The 12,533-nt window shown below is 44.1% G+C and overlaps 1 protein-coding gene across 2 annotated transcripts in view; it reads left to right on the top strand.

Annotated features, from left to right (window-relative positions):
* PTK2B (protein tyrosine kinase 2 beta) overlaps window positions 1-12,533 on the top strand; it is a 219,192-nt gene that overhangs the window by 149,972 nt on the left and 56,687 nt on the right. For both annotated transcript variants that reach the window (XM_075598620.1, XM_075598619.1), the window contains exons 13-17: window positions 1,427-1,473; window positions 4,097-4,144; window positions 6,957-7,054; window positions 7,813-7,897; window positions 12,090-12,190. In XM_075598620.1, coding sequence (XP_075454735.1) covers window positions 1,427-1,473; window positions 4,097-4,144; window positions 6,957-7,054; window positions 7,813-7,897; window positions 12,090-12,190 — 379 coding nt within the window. The remainder of the gene's footprint in view (window positions 1-1,426; window positions 1,474-4,096; window positions 4,145-6,956; window positions 7,055-7,812; window positions 7,898-12,089; window positions 12,191-12,533) is intronic.

Below are 12,533 nucleotides of genomic sequence, written 5' to 3'. Positions count from 1 at the left end.
ATCCCCCCTCTCACACACACACTCAATCCCCCCCTCTCTCACACACACTCAATCCCCCCCTCTCTCACACACACTCAATCCCCCCTCTCTCACACACACTCAATCCCCCCCTCTCTCACACACACTCAATCCCCCCCTCTCTCACACACACACACACACACACACACTCAACCAATCACCCTCTCTCTCACACACACTCAATCCCCCCCTCTCTCACACACTCAATCCCCCCCTCTCTCACACACACTCAATCCCCCCCTCTCTCACACATACATTCAATCCCCCCCTCTCTCACACACACTCAATCCCCCCTCTCTTCACACACACACACTCAACCAATCACCCCCTCTCTCACACACACCCAATCACCCCCCTCTCTTACACACACATTCAATCAATCCCCCCCTTTCTCACACACTCAATATCCCCCTCTCTCACACACACTTAATCAATCACTCCCCTCTCTCACACACACACACACACACACACACACACACACACACACACACACACACACACAGACACCCTGTAGCCCAATGATTGCACCTGTGTGGTGGAGGAGGCTTCTGGTAAAGTGTCTGTAAAGCTTGGTCCACGCGGGCGGATCATCGCCGATCAGGACGCAGCGGGGAAGAGTGAGGCCAGGCTCCACAGCAAGCACAAGTCCTGCCCCCCTGCAACCAGAGACCTGAAGTCGGGCCCCTGTAGCTGCCAGGCCTCCGTGCATTGCTGGGTAGTTCCCACTTGCTAATGTTCCCCCGGCCAGGCAGGATGAAAAGAAGGGGGTCTTCGAGGGCAGCCTGCTTCCCGAGATACTTAACGGCGAAGAAAGTGTTTGTACTTCCTGGTGTTAAATCCTCTGCATCACGCCGGCCAAATGTCCCACGTGACGTTGGACATCGAAACTACCAATATTGTTTCCCCTGGAGAGGACTCCAATGTCCTACCTTCACCTGTAGGCATCTCAGGAATCAGGCCGTCCCCGGAGTTGAAAGTAGACGTTTCAGATCTTTAGTTACTATCCTTGTAAAAACAAAGGTGGGGTTGGAGGGGACAGTTAAAAATCAGAGGGGGGGGGGGGGGGCTTAAAAAAATAACTAGACAGAGGGAGACTACGGCTTTAAGAAGTTTCTGTCTTGCACTTACATTAGACCAGGGGTGGGCAACACCAGTCCTAAAGGGCCACCAACAGGTCAGGTTTACGGATGTCCCCGCTTCAGCACAGTGAGCCACTGATTAAGTCACCTGTGCTGAAGCAGCCACTGATTGAGCCACCTGGGCTGAAGCAGGTATACCCTGAAAACCTGACCTGTTGTTGGTTCTTGAGGACTGGAGCTGCCCACCCCTGCATTAGACTCACAATGCCTGACATCAATTCAATGCTCTCCACAAAAGAACATTAACGTGCGACTATTTTGTTCTACAGGGATGTACCAGAGAGAAGATCAAGGTTACTCGAGGGGAGCAGCGTGGGTGAGTTCTTGTTGTATACTTCTGTTTGCATTATAGAGTAAAAAGCAGAGAGAGAGAAAATTGTGCAATATGAGTAAATATACTGTTCAACAACTTTATCTAAAAAAAAACAAGTTATTTTAGCCATATATATATATATTTTTTTTTTTATATATATATATATATATATATATTTTTTTTTTAAATCGGTTTATAGTCAAACAAAGAAGCCCCAATGCACATCCAATGTGCCAAGTTATTTGGGTAATTTATATATTTTAACTTCTTATAAATATGGGTCATTCAGTACAATATGTTGGGCAGAGCATGTTACGCCTGCTGCTGCTCTGCAGCTCACACACAGCACACACAGCACACACAGCACACACAGCACACACAGCACACACAGCACACACAGCACACACAGGCCCAGGTGCATTAATCTCCGATAAAATGGAGTTAATATCGCAACCAGTTAAAAGAAACGCATCTTACTACCGCAATTTGAAGATGGAATATATATATATATACACATCATCGTTGCGTTAATAATTATACGGGTTCGATATTAAACCCAAAGATGCGATGCAGGATTTAATGTGGCCGTTAATAATTACTGTGTCGCAATCACTTTAATAATATTTCTACCTATTATTACAGAAACCTATCATCGAAATAGTAACCCCTTTGATGCCTGTGGTTACTAAACTATACCACATGCACCAAAGTGGTTAATACAATAGAAAAAATTACACTTCTTAACACATATATATATATGTATATATATATTTTTTTGACTATCTTCTGGAGTGCTGCCTCTGATATCTGCTCACACGGTATCGTATAGCCCAGGGGGGCGCAAACTTTTTTCCCTGCGCCCCCCTGCCGGCGTCCCCTCACTCCTGCGCCCCCCCTAAGCCCCACGTACCTGCGCTCCGGCGTCATGACGTCACGTTGCCATAGCAACGTGACGTCACATGACCTCGCGGCGTCATTTTGACGCCGCGTTGCCATGGCGATGCAGGAAGGAAGCCGCCGGAGCTTAGGTAAGTAAAGGTTTACAGAGGCCCTGCAGCTCCCCCGGCACTTAATTTAAGTGCCTTCGGGAAGCGCGCGGGGCCTCTGTAAACCCCGCGCCCCCCGCCGGCAGTCTCGCGCCCCCCCTGGGGGTCGCGCCCCCCAGTTTGCGCACCGCTGGTATAGCCTATATATATATATATAGGCTATACGATACCGTGTGAGCAGATATCAGAGGCAGCACTCCAGAAGATAGTCAAAAAAATTGGTATTTAATGTGACATATAAACCAACGTTTCGGTCCTCCACACGGGACCTTGCTCATCACCTTGAGAAAGGTCCCGTGTGGAGGACCGAAACGTTGGTTTATATGTCACATTAAATACCAATTTTTTTTGACTATCTTCTGGAGTGCTGCCTCTGATATCTGCTCACACGGTATCGTATAGCCTATTTGATTTATATAGGATTAGCACCCACCTATATCTACCTGACGGAGTGCCTTGTTCTCATTTATTCACTATATATATACACTACCGACACACTTTATTGAAGTGTGGTCGGTACCGCAAGCCGGGAAATCTCCCGGCTTGCTAGTGGCCGCCCCTCGGCGTGCCGCGCGTCATAGACGCGCGGTCACGCGTCATCGGGAGCGTGCGCCCCCTGCACGCGTGTCCAGGGGCTCCCCGAGGGAGCCCTGGTGTCCCGCGATCGCGGGACAGCGGCAGGGGGTTCCGGGGGAACCGGCGGACCCGGCAGCGGTAGGGAGAGCGCCCCGATCGGAGGGCGCTCTTCCGCTGCTTCGGCGCGCGCCCGTCACACTCGGGCGCGCGCCAGGCTACTGCTGCGGCACAGAACGGGCAAATGCTCGAATAAACTGTGCCGCAGCAGTATAGTCAGATAAGGCAGTTGGCACTCCAATAGGTGCTGGTTAGCCACAGGTGCACATCCCATATAGAGAATGTAGTTATACGTTACCGTTCCAAGGATTGGTAAACAAGAGACAGCACTCAATGTTGAAGATCAAAGTGTATTCCCCTGAGGAAGGTCCCATTCTGTAGGACCGAAACGTTGGGTTTCTGGATGTATTTTTGCTTTCACTAATACACTTTGATCTTCAACATTGAGTGCTGTCTCTTGTTTACTAATCCTTGGAACGGTAACGTATAACTATATATATATATATATATGTGTGTGTGTAAAGAATTGTAATTTTAGTATATATATATACTAAATGTATTCTGACATTTCCTTAATTAAGGAGTTGGCACCAACTAGAACTATATTTCTGCAAAGTATCCCTGTTTTGGGGGGTTTAGCGCTTGGGGTATGCATTTTCTTAGTTTTTTTTCTTCTTTAAATAATTGATCACGTTGAATGTGCATTGAGGCTTCTTTGCCTACTGGTTTATACTTGAGGTCTCTTTCCCAGCAATACTGCAGTTGGCGCTATGCATATAAATAAATAATACTGTGGGTTTGGGTTTTTGACCTCGCTATGATTCTTCATGTGCAATTGTTATTTTTAGTACCAATAGTACTTTTGTTTTTTTTCTTTGAATTAATCAAATTGAATAAATATTTTGAAAATAATAAAGATGTGATACGTATAATTTATCTTCTTTTAGATTCTGATATATATGCAGAAATACCTGAAGATGGGCAAAGATCTGCAAGTATGTGCTGTACAGATGAGCTTTATACACTATATAACTTATTGTTTTGTATCCTTCTGCCTTACCTGTTCTTCTAAAAGTGCAATCCCACGTAGCCAACAACCACAAAAAAAAAAAATATGAAAACAGTTTAAAAAAAAAATCTAACTGGCTTCTTTAAACTGTATACAACAGAAGACAGGGGTGCCCAATGCTACATCAAATTGACAAAACATATATGGTAATGCATATAAAGTTTAAATACTTGAATAATAATAGTAATTACTTGTTTTTTTAGTTAAACCCTTTGGCCAAAGCGTCGTAAGCCTGCATACCAATCTTTTTAACTTGGGAGGTTCTGGCAACTTGCTGAATGGACAGGACTCACTGCAGTTCCTTCCCCTCATACAGAGGTAACAGGAAGGGTTCACAGTTTAGTGTTAGGACCTGCATTTTTGGTTTACCTTGACGTTTGGTATGCAGGCTTACGACGCTTTGGCCAAAGGGTTTATCTAAAAAAAACAAGTAATTACTATTATTATTCAAGTATTTAAACTTTATACTCATTACCATACAGTATATGTTTTGTAAATTTGATGTAGCATTGGGCACCCCTGTCTGTTGTATACATTTGCCACGCTCAGTAGCACTCATTTTGGCATAAATATATATTCATGATGTGGTGGATATAGGAGTTTGAGCTATCTGGGAATGTGTGTTCTTTAAAGTGTAATAAGACAGCTTCCTTTGTCGCTCTGGAAATAAATTCGAAATTGCATTTCTTCAGTGGTCCGAAAGGAATAATGGTTTGTCCATCCCTCCCTTTAGCTCATCCTGTCTTTCTCAGAGAGCCGAGACTCGTAAGGGGAGGGAGAAACGAGGGCTATAACTTGTTTAACAAATAGACACATCACCCAAAACGGAGCAGCTGGAGGAAATCAAACCCCTCCCAAGTCTGAGCTCACCATGCTTGCATAATAACTTTATAAAAAGAATCTTAAAGCAGCAAAACATGTGAAATCTTATGTTTTTTAAACAAATCAGTACTGTAGTATTAGATCATAGTAACTGTCTTTTTTTTTAAATTCAACTCTTAATGCCATTTTCAATTAGTTTTAATATTCTGAGCATCCCCTGATTCCTATAGCAGGCTTTAGCCCACCTCCCCAGCAGTGCATGATATTTGCAACATTTTCCTGTTTGTGAAAATGTGTTGCCAATGTTCACTTAGTAATATAAGGATACATTGTAGCTGCTGAGTTACAGTACACTGATTGAAGTATTGATTGAAACTGAAAGGCTGCCATTATGTTGGGCACACAACCAGGATTTTTACATATTTATAACAGGAGCACCAAACAATTACCAGCTCTTAGGGAAGAACGTACAATTATACATTGGGACAAGTTTAACATATACAAATAAGGGGGGGAGGGGATGGGGGGGAAAAAGGCGTTAAAATACTCTTAGCTATCAGATTTTGAGACTCACCTAGATGTCAGCGGCATATTACACTTTGGTGCTAGGAGGGATTGACCCTTTTTTGAAAAAGCATTTCTCTCGTTCACTTGCTCCTTCTCCATTCTACTTTAGTCACCCTCCAGCTTTGCTTCGTAGCTGCCGATAAATGCTCACGCTGTTAGTGTAATTTACGCCAGCAGCATCACTTGTAAAGTAAATTAAGAGACTCGTTTTCACAATCAATGCTGTTAGCACAGATTAGGGCATGTCTTGGAACTGGTCATGTGACCTACGCCAAGGGCGGAAGGAATTGAAGACAGTGAGTGGATTGGGAGAAAGGTCAACAAAATAGAGAGGTAATGGTCGGACCACTATGTATGGATACAGGAAACTATTTGCGAAAAGGCCAATTAGGGTTAATGAGGGTAAGAAAGCTTTAAAGCTGCAGTTCAGTCTTTTTTTTTTTAATTATTTTTTTTTACTTCAATAGTTCCATGTGGGCAATCTCTAATTACCTAAAGAACTGTATCGCTGCAGGTCAATTCGTTCTCCATGTATTGATCGCGAAATTTGGTGACATAATTAGAGCTGGCATATGTTTATATTCTGCTTCTGTCTCTCAGTGGAAGCTCATGAATATTCATGAGCATTCCTGCACTGACGTGCTAGAGGGAGGGCAGGGCTGACAAAGGGGTGTGCCAGGGCTTGTGACAGGACATAAAGGGACAGTGCCTTAGCAAATGGCTGTTAAAATAGAATACAAGAAAATTGGTCTTTCAAAGTTGTTTTTTTAAAACCAGAAAATGCTAAAAGTATTTTTTCTTACTACAGAACTGATTTATTAAAAAAACACACGTGCAGGATATTGACTGAACTGCAGCTTTAAAGAACGAAATGTATACAAAGTAGATGGGAGAAATGACAAATACAATCGAGGCATGGACAAGGAAGAGGGTGAATGTAGGGGGGGTTTGGATGGTGCAGACTTCCGAGAAATGATCAGAGAATATGGCTTATCCCGAGCTCCTCGAATAAGTCTCTCTGATGTGTGATGTCACAAAGTGGGAGGTGCTTAACACTACCGGCCATGCTAGCTTTGATTTTGGGCTCATTTTTATAAAGATTAAAATTCAGTGAGCAGAAAAAGATCTGGAGAGGTAAAAAAATACACTACTGTATATTGTAAAATATGACAAACTACTTCTTTAAAGAAAATAACCTAGGTACAAGGTGACCCAGCACCTTTAATGTCACAATGGGACATGCGAGCCCTCCTTTTTGGTCTTCCCCAGTTGATAATTTTGATACATGTATTTCAGCAATAAAGGCGGTTACTGTCCTAGCCCCTCCACTTTTCTGCTTTTTATTACAGGTATTCGGTACACAATCAGCCGAGATGATGTCATACTTGGAAGGATCCTTGGAGAAGGATTTTTTGGGGAGGTCTACGACGGAGTGTACAAAAGCCATGTGTGTAAAAAGTCCAACAGCCTAAAACCACACAATATTTACTGTCTACTAGGGTAGAAAGGACATGTCTACTCACCCACCCAGTTGTAACTTGTTGGCTAAATAATGTGTCCTTTAGCCTGAGAGAGTACATGGAGCTGAATATTGTACGTTCTTCATTCATGGCAAGGAAATATATGCTGTGGTGAAGAGCTTACACTTTATATTGGTGTCTGGGTCACATGGAGGTAACGTGAGATGTCTCAGGTCACTGAGTGGGCACTGCTACTCAAACTAAGCATTGAAGCCCCGTGGCGTCATTTGATGCTGGAGCCAACTTAAGGGGGGGAAGGGTTGAATGCAGGCGCGCAAGGGGAAAAGTTTGTGCACCCCTGTACTAGAGTATACAACATAATGAATTAACTTGTTTGGTATTTAGTGTTCCAATAATGATCATAACATTACTTTGGGTTAATACCAAGCTCCAGCTTGTATAATGCAATTTGGGTGAGATCCCGTCAGGTTTTAATAAATGGATCATTCTGCATTTCTGATTTGATACTTAAATGGAGCTGCATTTTCTCGGAAATCTGTATCCGTAAATCAGAATGTGACATTTATGGGGAGTGTTTTGGAGGAATTTGGTATGAAGTCCGAAGATTTCTATCCTTGCAAGATACTGTAGAACATTCTGGCTGCTGTTACACAATACAATATACATAAAGGAGTTGGGGAAGACATTTGGGAAAATAAAGTACTCCAAATATTGTTTCTTGTAGAAAGGAGAGCGAATTAACGTAGCTGTGAAAACCTGCAAGAAGGATTGTGCTCCAGATGTCAAAGAAAAGTTCATGAGTGAAGCTGGTAAGTAAGTGCCTGCCTAACATTTCACTGCTACTAGTACTGTCTGAAAGCACATACAGAGAACGGGAAAGCACATACTGTACAGAGAACGGGAAAGCACATACAGAGAACGGGAAAGCACATACAGAGAACGGGAAAGCACATACAGAGAACGGGAGAGCACATACAGAGAACGGGAAAGCACATACAGAGAACGGCAAAGCACATACAGAGAACGGGAAAGCACATACAGAGAACGGGAAAGCACATACAGAGAACGGGAAAGCACATACAGAGAACGGGAAAGCACATACAGAGAACGGGAAAGCACATACAGAGAACGGGAAAGCACATACAGAGAACGGGAAAGCACATACAGAGAACGGGAAAGCACATACAGAGAACGGGAAAGCACATACAGAGAACGGCAAAGCACTTTAATAAATAAAGTTCGGCTTCTCAAATCCCTTCTAAACTTTGGAGTAAAATAATATTTAGTTCTTATCTCTTTACCTTGAGCTGACCTTAATTCAGATTGTTTGAAGGAGATTCAAGGAAGTGTGATAGTGTAACAGAGCTTTTCACCGAAGCTCGGGTATATACAGTACCAACCGTGGACTAGGTAGCTTAGAGAATTACTACAAACCCTTACCAGGCAGTTGTGCTACTTTGACACCCTACCTGACCTGGTTCACTCTACATTAGACTTTTGAGCTTCAGATAATGATCACTGTATTCCCCACGGGTACTGTATATGTGAAAAGAAAGAATATGTGCTTATAGCGCTATTGCAATAATTAATATAGTGTAATGTGAACACTAATAGTGAATACCAAAACCTCTTATACCTATGTAACGGTATTCCCCCCCCCCCCCCCAAACGCAGATAGGGACCATGTGGGGAAATCTACATCTGTTACCAGTGTGGTGCAATACCTGTTAGGCTCACAGGAGGCCCGAACTCCGCCAATGGGAGCCTGGGGTGTATCCTGGAATGTATACTTACAGCGCCTCCACCTGTGCAGGGATTCCAGGTGAAAAGAATGACCCCTGACACAGGACCCACAAATAGGAAAAACATACAATGGAGTATATATACGTAACTGTTTACAATATGGCCAAAACAATAACATCACATCAATAATAGCAACACAGCCGTGTCACACTTAACCTGGCCTCACTGGGCCACAAACCCCACCACTATACCCAAGTGTCCCAATAGTCCAGCAACCCACCCACTAGGCGTGATCAGTGCCTGTAAGGAAACCGGTATGTAGGGTACAGTTGGTGCACTTGTAGAAATACCTGCCCGGGCTCCTGCGCCCGGGTACAGCAACAACAGGAAAGGACCCGTCTGCGTCCAACGCTGAATCCGCAGCAATGGAGTCCTCTCCCAATCCAGATAGTCTCACCACACAGTCTGTATCTTGAGTGATGAATGTCTGATCCCAGACACACTTGTCACACTGCTCCCTCCTTGTCAGAGCACACAGCAGCGCCTGTCTCACTGACTAAGCTACTGCTAAAAGGGCAAAATCCCTACCTTAGGGCCTTCCCTACACAGCAGCTACACATCTACTGGTGAGTTGGGCCTAGCTGGGGCCTGGGGGTAACCTGGCCTAGTGTAAGAAGCCACTTGCTCCCTACACCTACCTCCCCCTCCCTTCTCCCAGCTCCAACTAACTCTTCCTGTCTGCACACAACAATGTATCCACATGCAGCATGAGAATCTGTAAGCCTCAGTGGCTGTCTGGCTGCTTGTTACAGGGATCATAGGGCAGTCCCCAGAGGCTGCTGGGAGTTGTAGTCCACTCTGGGGCTTTTCCATATCAGGACCACATGGGCGCCTCTCTAATGGCCGCCTACCTCTATCTGCGCCTGCGCTAGACTAATGGCCGCCGTGGAACTTTCCTGCACATGCGCAACATCTAGGGGGCACTGCACTACAGGTAATGGCCACCGCGACTCCTCATACGCATCGCGCATGCGCAAACCTGGCACCAGGCACAACATGGCCACCGTTACTCCTGGGGCTACACTGTGCATGCACGACTTCCCGCACATGCGCGAACGCACGCAAAATGGCAGTGCCCTGGCACTGATGTCGCCGGGAGCCCCTGCAACTGCCTGATATGGCGCAGGTGAGGAGGGCCAGAGGGGACCCTGCTACACCTATAAGACAGGCTGCCAGGACAAATGAGATCAATACAGATCACACACAAAAGAAAAAAAGAAAAAATAATCCGTCAGCCAAAGTTCACAAAAACACTGGTTCTGTTGGCAAATCTTAGTTTGAACAACCACCAAAGCCTGTCTTTCCCTTCAGGCTGAATGTGGATATTACGTACAAACGTAGCAAACCTTAACATTTTTGTTGCTGCTGTCATGTGACCACCATGGGCTGGAAGGATTAACCTTGTGGAGGGGGTCCCCATTTCCCATTCCGAAGCACAGACCCCCCCACCCGCAGTGTGATCACAGCAGACACCGTCCCCAGGCCCGGCAGACTTTTCCTTTTTTCTGCCTGCTGTGCTGGGGACGGTAAGTCTAACTACATCTGTGTAGTGCTGAATGTCGAAAACAAGAGAGTGGGACGTCGCTCAAACCACAATATCCAAAAATAATAAGTAGAGAAATATAATGAAAGAAAGTGACAGAGGTCACTGAAGTCCCCTATTAGTTGCACTCACGGCAAAAACAAGTAGCATTACTATAAGATACAAATATCCTCAGTATGGACTCAAGGTCCCAGCTACTATTTTATTTCACCTGGGACCTTGAGTCCATACTGAGGATATTTGTATCTTATAGTTATGCTACTTGTTTTTGCCGTGAGGGCAACCACTAAGGGACTTCAGTGACCTCTGTCACTTTCTTTCATTATAGTGCTGAATGTCGGCAGACAGGTCATCTCTCGCCTACACCTTTTTGGCTATTTTGGAAAAAATGTATGAAGATGTCAAACGAAGAAGGTTATATTCCAAGACAAAATAAATATGCTGAGGAAAGTCACCTGCGCCATTCAAAAATGAAAACGCGTAGGACGTCGGTTTGTTGCGATTCAACGTGATTTATTTCACCTTTCCAACGTGTCTGTACTGCTGAAAGGATTTTTTTTTCCAAGGCAGTGACACAACCGCGTATAAAATTGTAGGTCTATAAAGTCCTCTTCTAGAAGTGACATCTTACACAACATCTTACACAACATGCACAACAAGACGGTGATACAGTAGAGGCAACGTTTATTCTAACAAAAACCAGTGGCAATTCCCCAAAAGACCCAGGTACATTCTGAATACATGCCTTAAACTTTCCTTAAACTAGCCCCAGCATTCCTGCATTGATTAATGGCCTATCAGATTAACAGCGGGGGGTCCCTGGCAAACCCATTCAAACTGAATTGGACTGCCAGGGATCCCTGCTGTGTTAATCCTATGGGTCGTTAGTCAATGCAGAAATGCCTTAAACGTGCCTCAAACTAGCCCAGAACATACCCAGCACATACCCAGAATGTAACCCGGCTAGTTTACAGCAAATGTTAGAATAAACGTTGCCACTACTGTAAGAAAATAACACAAATGAACAGATCGCACCATAAGCATATTATCCAAGATATATAAAAGACATACAGTACGAGTATGGGACAACATATGAACATTATGCAGGATAAGCGACCGTTTTATAGAAAGTTTACCCTTTGTACCAGCGGTGCGGGTGAGCGTTCCACTGTGCGATAGGTTTATGGTACTGTACAACTTTATGTAATTTGTGTTCTTTTCTTATTGCTATCGTGTTGTGTATGTTTTGTGAGATGTCACTTTCCGTGGGTGGCCTTTATAACCCTATCATTGTGTACACTGTTATCTCGCTGCCTTGAAACGGGTCTTTTCAGCAGGACCAAAACGTTGGAAAGGTGATAAAAATCACATTGAATTTCAACAGCAGTCGTGCTGCTCCTATTTCTTCATCGAGCCTCCGAGATGGATCTAGTCCCAGAGAACACATCACCCGAAAGTGTTACTGATAGTATGTTAGAGTGCGGGGACGTTTTTGCTTGTTTTACTCCTGTTCCAAATATGATCCTGGATTTGGACTTGGCACAGTCTCTGAGTCCCACCTCGCTGCCTTCTCATGCCTCCAATACGTTTGGGGGTCTCTCTTTGTCATTTGTACCTGCTGACTCGGTGTCACTTTGGTGATTTCTTGTTTTTAGTTCTAATGAGGAATTTGGAGCACCCCCACATTGTGAAACTTGTTGGCGTTATTGAGGACGACCCAATTTGGATCGTGATGGAATTATATGCATTCGGAGAGGTACGGTTAAAACAGATGTCTACTACAGTATATGTTTCATTTACATCTTTGTTCTCTGCAAGCTGTTAGATGACAATTAGAACTCAAGTACTTTATCTTCAGGGTTTCGTTCCTAATTAAATCAGAGTTTTGTAGTAGTTATATAATCGTTCTCCATTCTGGAAATCTGTCTGCTTCTGTATCACACCCTTTACATTTGTATTTTTCATTTAAACACATTTACTGTATTGATGCAGTCCTCAATCATATATGCTCCACCTTGTCCACTGAACAATAGGGCATCTATATGTGCTATACTGTACATCAAGCATTGTTTATTTATAATTAACAGAAAGTGGGCATT

This window comes from Ascaphus truei, chromosome 4, assembly GCF_040206685.1.
Source record: "Ascaphus truei isolate aAscTru1 chromosome 4, aAscTru1.hap1, whole genome shotgun sequence".
Classification (NCBI taxonomy): Eukaryota; Metazoa; Chordata; class Amphibia; order Anura; family Ascaphidae; genus Ascaphus; species Ascaphus truei.
This window is presented reverse-complemented; position numbering and strand designations above follow the sequence as displayed.